Raw genomic sequence first — 13,145 nt, 5'->3', positions numbered from 1 at the left:
TTCTGGTATTATTAACATCTTGCATTACTATGGCACATTTGTTACAATTGAGGGGCTAGTATTGATGCATTGTTATTAACTGAAGTCCATAATTTACATTAAGGTTTACTCTTTTTGTTGCATAGTTCTGTGGGCTTTGACGAATGCATAATGTCATGTATCTGTCATTACGGTATATACAGAATAGTTTCATCACCTGACTATTTTTGTCTCTATACCCGTGTCTAGGACAGGGCTTGTAAATGTGCAATAATACCTCATCTAAAATTAAATAGGAGCAATCAAATTTAGTACAATTTGAAAAACATTAAAAGCCCTTTCACCATGTGAGGACATATCAGAGAGACGGCCTTCTATGAACCAGAAAAAGCAGGCTCTCACCAGACACTAAATCTTGGACTTCTCTGCCTCCAGAACCGTGAGAAATAAATGTGCCTTAAAAAAGAAAGAAAGACATGTAAAGAAAAATCTGCCTATCCTACAAATAAAAGTAAGATTTAAAAGTAGAAAAAATGTGTTATATCTCAGTCCATTAGATAAGAAAAATAATAAAAGTCAGCATGCAGATAAAAGCAAAACACAAAACATAGTTTTATCCTAAAAAACTGAAAATTGGAATGCTTTGTTAACATAAAAAGTATTTCAATCTAACAACATTATGTTAAAAAATGAAGCACTAGAGGCATCTTCTAATGGGAACAAAACAAGCAAAGCAACTTCATATAATTCTGGAAGTTCTAGCTATGTAATAAGATGAGAGACAAATCAGAGTTAACCATTTTAAGAAAGGAGCCTTTCATTTATTATTGAGATTGTGGAAACCTCCAAAACAAAGCAATTGAAAATCTGTTACAATCAGTTCAGTGAGACAACTGAACCCATAATAGGAAAAGCTTTCCTATATATAGGAATAACTGGTTAGAGAAATTAATGGGATAAAAGGTTTCTATTCATAAAGAGCAAGCTTAACAAGAAACATGTAGGACCCCTTAAGAAAAAAAAGTCAAAATTGTACTAAGACAAAAATCTGCTTAAAATTTTTATCCTAATATTTTAATGGTATAAAATCTCAAACAACCTAAATGTCCATCAAAAGGAAAATGGTTTATTATTTATACCCCATCCTGTTCCAAATTATTTTAAGGTAACTTTCACAATATACCCTATGACATAAAAATAAGTGCAGCATTTAGGCAACGATAAACTTGAGGGATGGACCACAGACTTTATTCTGAGCTTTTAGCAGCCTAAGTAAAGAAATGATCATGATCAATTATATAATTCATATTCATACTGTAAAATGCTAAGTTGATTGGAAGAAACAGCTGTTTTTAGTACTGAGACCAAAGAGAGTTTTTCTCATGGATCTACAAAAGAAGATACTGTGCTGATCAGAGAATTATCATTTTGTTAACTTAATGAAAACAGCACGCAATTTTATGGAGATGTTTCTTATTAAATTCCTTACTAATGGGCCACACAGAACCAGTGAACAGTTTGGTAAAAAGTATTTGCAGTGGATCGAGAAGTATGTGATGGTTGTGGCTCAAATAAACACGAGGATGGTTCAGTGCACCACTCGGGCAATTCTATGGAGTAATGCACTTTAGAGACTGAAATTGTGGTTCTCAGCTGAGGTGTCGCCCTGGCATCCTGTAAATCTTCCCAGAACAACCACTGAATTTTATCAGTGTGTTACATTTATTTTTACTACAGCTGAAGATCCATATAGGTAAGAAGTTTGTCGTATGGTGGTGTGGGATATGAATGCAGCAGCCACCAGGGATGCCAGGCAAGGAGGCACAAGATGCCATGACAGAGACTGGCACTAAAAAGAATTTAACTTGGATGGACTGAACACTCTCCTTAAATATTCACTCAAATTAGATTTTGGTAAGTGCTATGAAGAACAAGTAGGCTGTTCCTGTCAGATAAAGGTCTATATGCTTTAATAGTTGACTGATGAAATTAGGATGAGGCGAGATGCTAGAAGGCTAGCTTACCTAAAGATTTTCTTCAAAAAACAATTCGAGGTTTGATCCAATACATATTGGAAAGAGCAGTCAAAGTTTCCAAATTTCTACATAGTAGAGCATGGCCACATTAATTAATTGGAATAATTGATTTTTAAAAACAAATGACACCAAACCTTCACCTGAGTAACAAGGGGGAAAAAATTGTAAGATATTCATATAACTTCTGGTAAATCCTTCAAGGTAAATGGTGACCAAGTGGCCAGTAACCAGGGTGGTTTGGGAAGGTTTGGAATATGAGTCCCAGCTTAACCTCTCTTGGAGCCCCAGTTTCTTCATCTGCAAAATAAGGATGTTAGTACCCTCTATAGGGCCAACCAGTTGGTAAGATTTAAATTCCCTGGTAGTCTCCTTTAAAATCCCTGGTAGTCTCCTTTAAACCATTTCGTGTATGTGCCTCCCTGGCCTGTGGTATGTTTTTTCAATTTGTTTTTGTTTTTGCTATTAGAGAGTCCTTGTCTAATGACTTAGTAGAAGAGTGAGCCCTGTGCTTGCTGAGACACAGCGTAGATAAGACCTTTTAAATTATCACATTGATTAGTGGGGCGCTCAGATTCTTTCAGGTATCTGGGGTGGAATTTTTAAAAGTTACAGGGTAACAAAAGTTTGAAAGCCCTTTGTTCAGCCTTGCCCCTCTCACCCTGTCGTCTCTCAAGTCCAGCCACAGAAGCAGGCGTCTGAGCCAGGGGTCCAAGGCAAAGGGCAGTTGTCCTGAGGGTAGTCACATCCGGGCAACTCCATCTTGCTTACTATTGAGTTGGGTGCTCGGATAAGTGTTAAAGACTTTTCCATTTGACTTTTACTCACAGGAAAGCTCTTTATCATGTCTCCAAGAAGATCCTGCCCAGTTTGCTCTGGTCTTGGAATTAGATTCTCAAGAGAAATTAATTTCATGACATGTAGAATAAATTAAAAGACCACAGTGTGAAATGTCCAAGAAAATAGCAAAGAAATTGGAAGAATGTAAATGTTGGTAAAATCAGTGCCTACCAGTAGCAAATCCAGTCAATACAAAGGAATTGGCATTGTTATCTCTGCCAGAGTTTGGGTTTTTTCCCCTGAACGGGAAAAAAAAAGGCCTAAGATGTGGACTGTGGGGATAGAGATGATTGCAGACTCGTGGTCCTTTATCTTACTAATATTAACCACCTCTTAGCGTTTTGATATTAACAAAGTTTGTATCTCTTTTTTTCTTACCAACATCCTGTGCATGGAGGCAAAGAGGGGAGGAGAGAGCTCCCTGTAGCAGCATATACAAACACGCAGGGTGGGGCAGAAGTAGATTTACAAGTTGTATGTGAAACACAGAGTTTAATTTTGTATTGTTATTTATTATTATATTATTTTCCATATGAACAACTGTAAACCTACTTTCAGATATACATAAACATATGCATACACACACATGCAAATGCCATAATAGTAATATAAAGGAGAAATTTTAAATTGTGATAATAAAATTTATTTTTATGTGTAAATGTTTGGGTACGGCCATACTGGGAGGAATAAAGTAATGTATCAGAAGCTTTTTACCAACACGTAGAATCACCTAGAATGGAAGCAGATGCAGACTGTCAAATATATTAGCATTACTCTTAGTGATAAGATTTTCAGAAAAGGTAAACACCTCTTTGTAAAGATCTGAACAGAACAAAGTACAATCTTCCCTTCCTAGAGAATTTAGCATTTATTAAAACCGTGTTAAATTTACTTTGTGTTTATAGATAAAACTGTGAGGGACTAGGCTGAGATAATAAATATTTAAAGGCCCCATGGCAGATCTTCGCTGTGCAGAAATACTCTGCTCGCTAAAATGTTACAGGACTCCCAGCATGCCTGGCCGTTGCAAGTGCCACCTACTGTTCATGATAACACAGTCCTCAGAGGGTGACCCTGTCCCTGCTGGGCTAACAGAACTTTTTAATGGTTGTCTTGGCCAGAGGGAAAAGTATAGAATGGCTGGCTGGCCTCACCCAAGGAGTTCAGACCCATTGGACAGGCCTGCCACTGAGAGGGACACTTCTAGTGGCTTCCCTGCATCCCTTCAGGGAGTACCAAAGGCTATTGGACATTGGTCATTTTTCTTCTTCCCATTTTTTTGCACTGTAATATATAACATTGTAAAAGTTTAAGATGTACAACATGATTTGATTTGTGTATACTTGTATACTGCAAAATGATTACTTTTTCTTCCCTTCCCCTCTCTAAAAATAAATAATTAATTAATTTAAAAAAAAGATGTCTCCTCTGCAATTTTTCAGTGACTAATTTACCAGCATTACATGTAAGATAGAGTATAGGCCATGAGAGTGTGTGTATGAAAGTTTGTTTTTTTTTAATCCTCGCTTGAGGACATGCTTGTTGATTTTAGAGAGTGGGAGAAGAGAGGGAGAGAAACATTGATTCGAGAGAGAAGCATTGATTGGTTGCCTCTCATACTTGCCCCATCCGGGGCCTGAACCTGCAGCCTAGGCATGTGTCCTGACTGGAAATTGAACCTGAGACCCTTCAGTTTAAGGGACAACACTCCTACCAACCAAGACGTGCTGACCAAGGCTGAGAGTTTTTGTTGTCACCCTGTTTGATTCTCTTCTCTTAAGAATCAACTCCTAAAAGTTTAAAATGGAATTTTAACTTGTCTAATACCGTTTTATTTTTCATTTAAGGCTCTTTCTGATGCTTGGAAGCTATCCTTTCAGCCACAAAGATGGTAATAAACCTTTGCCTCCCACAGTTCAGACCAAGAATTTACTGCAACAAGGTAAACAGAACAAGCACATACACATAAATAAACGCACTGTATCTATTTTTCATGTTTTTCCCCTCTTTCTGCCTGGGACAGTGAGCTTAAGTCGGGCTCAGTGTGCTTCCGCCCCCTTTCAGATTTCACCGGGTGGCACTTAGGTGAGCACGGGCTGGGCTGCGCCGCTAGGGCCGGCCGTTACCAGGTGGGCTGCGACTCATTTTGTGCACGCTTATCTGCATTGTGTTTTTACCTCTGATGGTAAATTGTAGTTGCACTCAAAAGTCAGAGTGAAGGTAGAAATACTTTCTCCCCCTAGTTCTCAGAATTTCAGATATTAGGAATAATGGCTTCTATTTGTTGTTTGTATTTTTTCTTCTTTGTATGAATTAAGCTGCCTCCCCTTTTGTGCAAGGAGGGTATCTTTCTGCAGTTCAGAGCAGGGAAGAAGAAAGCTCTAAGGGCAGAATTGAACCCCTCCCCTAATTTGGAGTTTCTGCACTCAGCATACTATTTCAGGTACCCAGATTGTTAAGCTGACTCCTTCAAAGATATCTTAAAATTTCCATTGGTTATAACAAGTATTAGACACATTAAAAGGGGAAGAAGTTATTTACAATACCATCTTCTAGCACATTCACTTTTAAATTTCCCACCATTTTTCTGTGATCCTTGGTTCCTATGCATACATTTTTTTTAAAAACCAAGTTTCATCATTTGTAGGTTTACAAGAAGCTGGCTTAGTCCATATACAAAATTGAGAACTTTAATGAACATCTTTGTTTTTCCCTAAATATGCATGTTTTCATCTTCTGAAATAAAAAACCACCAGCATATCTGCCGCCGTTTTACAGAGATGTGTTGGGCAGAGTTTGTTGCTCATATTTTTAAAGAACGGAAAGTGCTTGGGGACACCGTTGCCCTCAGCTTTTGACCTAATCTTGGGTGCCTGCAAAACAACAGCAACAAAAAAGGAGAATTTGAGGTAATAGAGGAAATTTTAAATGAGGGAACTTCAGATTTTCTTTAAAGAATTGTCTTAGAAGTGGCAAATTCTTGAAAACTAGTTGTCTTCATTTGGATCTCATAAAATCAATTTGTCTTCTATTTGTCGTTAAATCTAGATACCGGCTGATGGCTATGAAGTAGAAAACCTCATCTCTGAAGATCTCACAAAGAGAAGTCGTGGTTTTAGGACAGAGTATTTTATTAAGCCACCAGTCTATGTGACAGTTTCCTTTCCCTTCGATGTGGAAATCTGCAGGATTAGCATAGACCTCTCAGCCCGAGGAGGCCAAAATGTCACTGGCCTGGAAATGTACACGTCTGCCTTATCCAGTAGAGCATCTTGGAATACCCCGGAGTGCTGGACCCTGGGGCCAGCCGAGCCACCCATCCCCGACAAAGAGGCGTTCACCTTGGTAGGCAAAGTCTTGTTGAAAAACCAGAGCCAAGTGGTGTTTAGCCACAGGGGCTTCAAGGCCAGGCCACCATTTGCCTCTATGGAAGCCACACTCTCCTCTCCTGCTCTCGTGGCCCAGGAGCTCTGGAATAGAGGGCCTCTTTCCCTTAGCCACGTGGCCCACCTCAAGATCTGTATCGCCCACGTGACAGGCGGTGGTATCCCTTGCATCAGGCGGTTGGAAGTGTGGGGTCAGCCAGCCAAAACCTGCTCTCAGGAGGTGATAGATAGTGTCTTGCTGGTTGCCTCAGAGAGCCTCCCTCAGGCCTTGGCTCTGCAGGCTCCAGCCTTGCCCATGGAGAGTGACTGCGGCCTGGGGGGCCAGTCCGAGGGCCAGCAGGCGCGCTCCAGCCTGCAGGAGCTGGCTGAGGTAATTCCAGATGTGCCTGAGGAGTTCCTGGATCCCATCACCCTGGAGATCATGCCTTGCCCCATGCTGCTGCCCTCAGGCAAGGTCATCGACCAGAGCACGTTGGAGAAGTGTAACCGCAGTGAAGCCACGTGGGGCCGAGTGCCCAGTGACCCCTTCACGGGGGTAGCCTTTACTCCACACTCCCAGCCCCTGCCTCACCCCTCCCTGAAGGCCCGGATCGACCAGTTCCTGCTCCAGCACTCCATCCCTGGCTGCCAGCTGCTTGGGAGAGCACAGACTGCATTGGCAGTAACCCCTTCTTCCATTGCTCTGCCGTCTCGGAAAAGGAAGATGGAACAGGCTGAACATGCCCCAGACAGTAGCCTTGGTGTAAATGCTTCCTGTTTTTCTCCAACCAGCCTTCCGGTCTCACCCGCTACCTCAGAGCACACCCCTAAGAAAATGAAAGCTGCCGGTGAGCTTGGTCTGACACACATGGACTGCTCAGCAGGTAACCCACTGTCCTATGTCCATGCCTGTTGTCATCTTTACTCCTGCCAGGTGACACTTGGCACTATTGCCCTTTGCTTTATGCTTTGCCGGCTTAAGTTACCCCAAAACTTGCTGAAAGTACCACACATTCATCACATCATAGCTTGTCTAGTCAGGAATCAAGTTGCTGCTTGGATGGATCATCTGCTTCAGGGTCTTCCAAGGGGCTGTGGTCATCTCAAGGCTCAACTGGGGAAGGATTGACTTCCAAGCTCACTCACATGGGTGTTGCAAGATTCAGTTTCTTGCTGGATTGTTGAACTAGAGGCTTCACTTGTTGGTTGGTGGCCAGAGTCTGGATTCAGTTCCTTGCGATGTGGGCCTCTCAAAGGCAGCACGCAACATGGTAAGCTGTGCACACAAGAGTGAGCAAACGAGGTGGAAGTCGGCTTTGTGTGATCTGATCCTAGAAGAGGCATCCCAGCACGTTTGCTCTGTCCTGTGGGAAGCGAATCACTAAAGTCCAGCCCACTCTCAAAGGGCGGGGCACGCAAGGGTACACGTGTCAGGAGCTGGGGTTCATCGGGACCCATTTCAAATACCTTGACACCATGTATGCCTGTTTTATTCACTGTGTTTATCTAAAATTGGTTGAATTTTGTCTCATGCGTTTTCAGTATCATCAGAAATGAACTGATTTTCCATCCTTAGGTCTTTTAATATGAGAAAGTACATTAATAGACTTCTCCATGTTGAACGATTATTACATTCCTGGAGTAAACTCCATTTGGTCATGCTTCTTTTAATGGGCTTTTGATTCTGTTTGCTATTATTTTATTTAGGATTTTTGCATTCATCAGTGGGATTAAGTGTGTGTGTGTGTGTGTGTGTGTGCACCCACCATATATGGTCAGGTTTGGTATGGAAGATTTATTTGCTTGGCAAGACAGAAAGTATCTTTTTCTAATATCTGAAATGATTTAAAAGTATTAGCATCCTTTATACATTTGGTATTATTCCCCGTGATTGTCATGCCTGGTGCTTTTGGAGCTAGCTCTTTGAAACCAGAAGAGCCACCGTTTGTGCTGCCCGCCACCGGCAGAACCGATAAGTCGAGACGAGGATTGAATCATTCTGGGCACTTTATTCAGCTGCCAGTGATCTGAGAAGACGGTGCAGGTTATGTACCATGAAAACTCATCTTCACATGTTTCTCAAGACAACCTTTTTTAAAGAGAAGAGGATAGTAAGGGGTTTGGAATTCAGGAAAAAAGGTTAATCAGATAAAAGTTGCAGTCCAGTGATTTTTCTAGCATCCTTTCATCCGCTGACCAGAGATTGTTCTCTCCAGGGAGAACAATGGCTCAGATGCCATCTTGATCACTTGCAGTCCTCCTGGGGCACAAAGGTCAAATTGCTTGCAGGTCTCCTGGAGTCAGGGTAGGTCTAGTGATGCATTCCAGTTCCTGAAACAACAGCTTTCTACAAGCATTAATCACTAAGCCTATTAGCTATAACTTAAAGCTAATTTTTTTTTTTTAATTTTTGAGTTCCCCCATCACTTTGACGATTTTCTTTATGAAAATTCATCTGTTGAGAGTGTATTCTTTTAATTTCTTTCTCTAAAAGGCCTGTGTAAGTATTGTGCTTAAAAAGGTTACATCCATGCCTTCTCTGGTTTTGAGTGTAAATTATAGTTAACATGACCCCCAGAAACCCCTGGAAGCATCTGAAATACGATGGGTGAGACCAGGAGAAAGGTCCTTAGACCTGGATGTCTGGGGAGGTTTTCTTGGTGTTGGCCTTGACAGATATGTTGGTGGCACAGGACCGTGCTCACCAGTGGTCCTTCAAGGGTCCAAGCTGATGTCCTGTGTCCTATAGACTGTAGAAAAAATACTCCACTCCCCACTTTAGGCAGTTTTGTGAACCAGGCAGGTCTCTGTGCCCTTCCAAGGGCAGCTATCCCCCTCCCCGATTGCCTTCAACCTGGGCCCATTGTTTGGCTTTCTGCAGACCTCCTCCGATAGTGAAGTGGGCAGAATAAGGTCTTCATTGTTCCACTCAGTAATAACTGCTTTGCTTTACCCAGCAGGAGAGGACACAAATGCCTGGAGAGTGCAGGACATCAGCCCAGCCTGTGGTGGGGTCTCCAGGAGGGAGGCGATGGAAAGAGTGAATTAAAGCTGCTGGGGAGGGAATGGAGGCAGGAGCAGGGCCACAAGGCTGGATGTTTGCCTGCTGCAGGCATCGCCAAGCCTTCCAAAGCAGGGTGCAGTTCTGCAGGCGAGCCACAAGGTGGCCCCTGCCTGCCCAGCAGTTCCCAGGAGGAGGAAAGCTAGTGCAGAGCTCAGGAACCCAGGAAGCTGTGGGAGATGGGTAGCAGCTCCCAGGGTGCCGGCCTTTAATTCTGGTATTCTGTCATCACAATCCACTGGTAGACATCGGGGAGGACTTTCCTTACGTTTGTGTTCACTAAAGTTGGAAGTGCCATTGTTGCATTCCTCCATGGCCTTTGTGGTCTTTTTTTTTGTTGAACTCTCTGGATATTGTTGTCTGTGCAATCTCTTGACAGGTCCAGTGTCCCATGAGCAGAAGCTGTCACAAAGCTTGGAAATTGCCTTGACATCAACTCTTGGCTCCTTGCCCTCCTTCACAGCACGACTGACCAGGGGACAGCTCCAGCACCTGGGTACAAGAGGGACCAGCCCTTCCTGGAGGGCAGGCACAGGCTCAGGTAGGCTCAGGTAACGTGGGTCCCACCCACCTCCTTGGCGCCCTTGAGTGGGATGCTGTGCTCTGCCTCTGGGGCTCTCTGGACCTTCATGCCCCGCTCCCAACTCCAGTACCCGGGCCTAGGGGGAGAACCTGGCCTCTTTTTCAGGGTGAGCTGAGGAGCTACCTGTGAAGTTTGATTCTTCACAAGAAAGGCTTTTAGTCAACATTTAGTAATTCTGTGGACTTAGGACTTGGTTACCCCTGCTGTGTGTGTGTGGTGGTGGTGTTTTTATAAGATCCCATGTCAATTGTTCTGTCCTGCGGATTTTTGATTTTCCTCTTCTTTAAATTTTTCTTATCTAGTCTGTCTCCCATCTGATGTCTGGGGTACTTTATGTAAGTGTGAAGTTTACGGTTGAGTATGTCCTCTCCATCCCTTCCTATTAACACTTTTGTAGTCTTAGAAAAGAACAGCGGTAGCTTACTGAGCCAGTTTTTTCCGAAAATGAACTTGGGATCACAGTGGATGATGGAATCGATTAGGATACAAAGTGAGAGGACCTGACTGGAAAGCTGGCGCATCTTCACCAAGATGAAGCCTGGAGGAGCTAACGATAAGGCCTGTGCTGCTGCCTCCTGCCTCTTCAGAGCCGGGCCCTCCTCTTGTCTGGATCACAGGTCATCTCTTCTGCTTCCATCCCCCCCTTTGTGTCTCTGACTGTTTTCATCCTGGTCGTCCTTAAGACCTTGTCCAAATGAGCGGCGATTTCCATGACCGTACATACGACAGTCACTTGTCCTCTCCGGAGTGACTGACCAGCCCCTCCTTCCTGAAACACCTTCTCTCTTGGCCTTCTAGACGTTATGTTCTTTTTCTCCCCACTTTCAGTGGTCCCTCAGCAGTTTCCTTTGCCAGTTCTTCCTTCTCTTTCATACTCTGGTCCTGGACCCTCTTCTCTCTGTCCTCTGTCACCCACGTGAGAATCCTTGGCCAGTGACTGCCCGTGTTCACCTGTAGCTCCCACCTCTCCTTGGAACTCAGACCCCGACCTCCGTGACAGCTGCTTGCACCTCCATGTGGTAAACTCTTGGATATCTTGAGAGAGCTTTCTAACTCAAAACCGCCGCAAAGCCCCCTACCCCAACCCTACTCCCCATCCCACTACTGAGGGTAAATAGTAGCATCTTCCTCCGTTTGGTCAGGCCTATAACATGTAGGTCATCCTTAGCTTCCCTTCAGCATCCTCACATTAACATTCCGTTTATCCTCAAATCTTGTTCATACTCCCCTGAGTAGACCTCAGCATGGTCCTCTGCGCCACTGCCCTTCCTGCTGTGCTCCCCAGACTCCTGTGGCAGCCCCTGCTGCTTCCTAACAGCTACGCTTCCCTTACCATAGCCCTTCACCCTCACAGGAGCCACAGAGACCTTCCCATGTAAGCTAGGTCTCCACTTCTTAGAATTCCCTCATCGCATCCCATTGAACTTGGAATAAAATCGAAACTCTTGTTGCCTATGAGGTCCTGCAGCTCCAGCCGCTGTCCTCCCTCCTTTGCTATCTCATCTGGAGCCACCCAGTGACATGTCACACCTGTATATCTTCTTTAATGGACCAGCCATTCTCTGTGCTTGCTGTCCCTTTCACTCTTTGCATGGCTGGCCCCTTTTCGTTCCTACGGCTCTTCCCCAGGAAGCCATCCTTGCCCTCTCCAAAGCAGTGTGTGTTGGAAGAGAAAGAACAGCCTCCTTAGGCAAGGGCCACGAAGGAAGGAAGAGCTGGTGCAGTTTGGGAGGGGAGCAGGACCTGCCTACCATGGCCCTCATTTCAGAGGCCCTTTGGGTCATGTGGAAGGAGGAGGAGCTGGCAGCACAGGAAGGGGATTGGCAGCTGGGGAGGGGAGCTGCGGGGGGAGGCCGGGCTAAAGAGCAGCAGGCGCCAGGCTCAGCCAGCAGGTCTGCTGCAGACAGGCCTCGGCCCTGCCCCTCCTGGGACCTCCCGGGACCTCCCTACCTGTTTGACCCAGCCAGTCACCTCCCTACCCTTGAACCCGCCCAACCCTGATACACCAGACCATTTTCTGCTTCTCCTTTTCTTGTTGCGTCTCACCTTTCTTGTAATTTATCAGAGTTGTCAGGGTGAGCATGTCCCAGAGGAAAGTACCTCTTGTTGGGAGACTGAGAGGAAGGGCCCAGTGCTCTACAGCTGCCTTCAGAAACCAGGTTTTTTTTGAGCATTCATGAGAGCACTGAGATTTGATGATGGAAAGGAGGCCTTCCAGGTTTCCAGGCTCCCTGATGTCTTTGCTCCCAGATCAGCCAGAGGTGGCTGAGGGAGGGATGCAGCCTGCTGCTGCAGGGGTGGAGGGTGGGGCAGCTTCTCGTCCCACTCCAGGCCTGTGCCCTGCCTCTGGGATGGAGCCTGGACTGGGGGCAGCTGACCCTAACCCTGGCCTATTTTCTTTCCTTCCTGACTTACCAGAGCAGCCTGGGAGCATCCTGGGACCCGAGTGTGCCTCCTGCAAAAGAGTATTTTCTTCCTACTTCAAAAAGGAGCCTGTGTACCAGCTTCCCTGTGGCCACCTCCTCTGTCGGCCCTGTCTGGGTGAGAAGCAGCACTCCCTGCCCATGACCTGCACAGCCTGCCAGCAGCCATTCGCCAGCCAGGACGTGCTGCGGGTCCACCTATGAGTGACTGGCCTGAACCTGAGAAGACCTGTTGTTGGGAGGAGCAGAAGTGGAAGCCATAGCTTCCTGAGGCCTGGCCAGGTCCCAGGCACAGAGGGGCCTCTTCTTTCCCAAGGGCTTTCCCTTTATTGCCTCCCACGGTGTAGCACAGCTGGGAGTGAGGCGTGAGGGAGGGGGCACTCCACTCCGGCTCAAGTGGCAATAGGATAACAAAGCCATAGTTTAGGCTGGGAGGGATGGGGGAGATGTCCCTGTCCTGTCCCTCCCTGCCACCCCCACCCCAGCCCTGCCAGAGCCCAGGGCCTGCTAGAGCCAGCCCCACCCTGCTGAGGCCCCCCAGTTAGCCACAGAACCCCCCACCCCTAATCAGCAGGGTGGATGTGCGTGGAGCACGGTGGACTGCAGCTCCGGGTCTCAGAGGGAGCCTCTGCCTTCAGTGTCACCCGAAAGTGGGCCGTGGCAGGGGTCTGTGCAGTGAGTGACTCAGACCCGACAGGCAAGCCTTAATAAAGCGATGGCTGACGTCTGCTGTGGACTTCCTCCTGATGGATTGCCTCTCTGTGTCGTCATCCTCCTGTCCCCCAGCTGCATCCATTCAAAGCGGGACTGTCACAGGGCAGCCGTGAGCAGTCGCTGCGGCCAGTCAGGCTGTAACTCGGG

At 45.7% G+C, this 13,145-nt stretch overlaps 1 protein-coding gene across 1 annotated transcript in view; it reads left to right on the top strand.

The window, feature by feature from the left end:
- The window catches only part of UBOX5 (U-box domain containing 5), a 28,654-nt gene extending 15,712 nt beyond the window's left edge, over positions 1 to 12,942 (top strand). The window contains exons 2-5 of the mRNA XM_054573963.1: positions 4,700 to 4,794; positions 5,901 to 7,101; positions 9,658 to 9,819; positions 12,285 to 12,942. Coding sequence (XP_054429938.1) covers positions 4,741 to 4,794; positions 5,901 to 7,101; positions 9,658 to 9,819; positions 12,285 to 12,406 — 1,539 coding nt within the window. The 5' untranslated portion in view covers positions 4,700 to 4,740 and the 3' untranslated portion in view covers positions 12,407 to 12,942. The remainder of the gene's footprint in view (positions 1 to 4,699; positions 4,795 to 5,900; positions 7,102 to 9,657; positions 9,820 to 12,284) is intronic.
- The last annotated feature ends 203 nt before the right edge of the window (positions 12,943 to 13,145 follow it).

Source organism: Pteronotus mesoamericanus, unplaced genomic scaffold (genome assembly GCF_021234165.1).
Source record: "Pteronotus mesoamericanus isolate MK-2021 breed Mesoamerican mustached bat unplaced genomic scaffold, CSHL_Meso_final contig_25, whole genome shotgun sequence".
Classification (NCBI taxonomy): Eukaryota; Metazoa; Chordata; class Mammalia; order Chiroptera; family Mormoopidae; genus Pteronotus; species Pteronotus mesoamericanus.
This window is presented reverse-complemented; position numbering and strand designations above follow the sequence as displayed.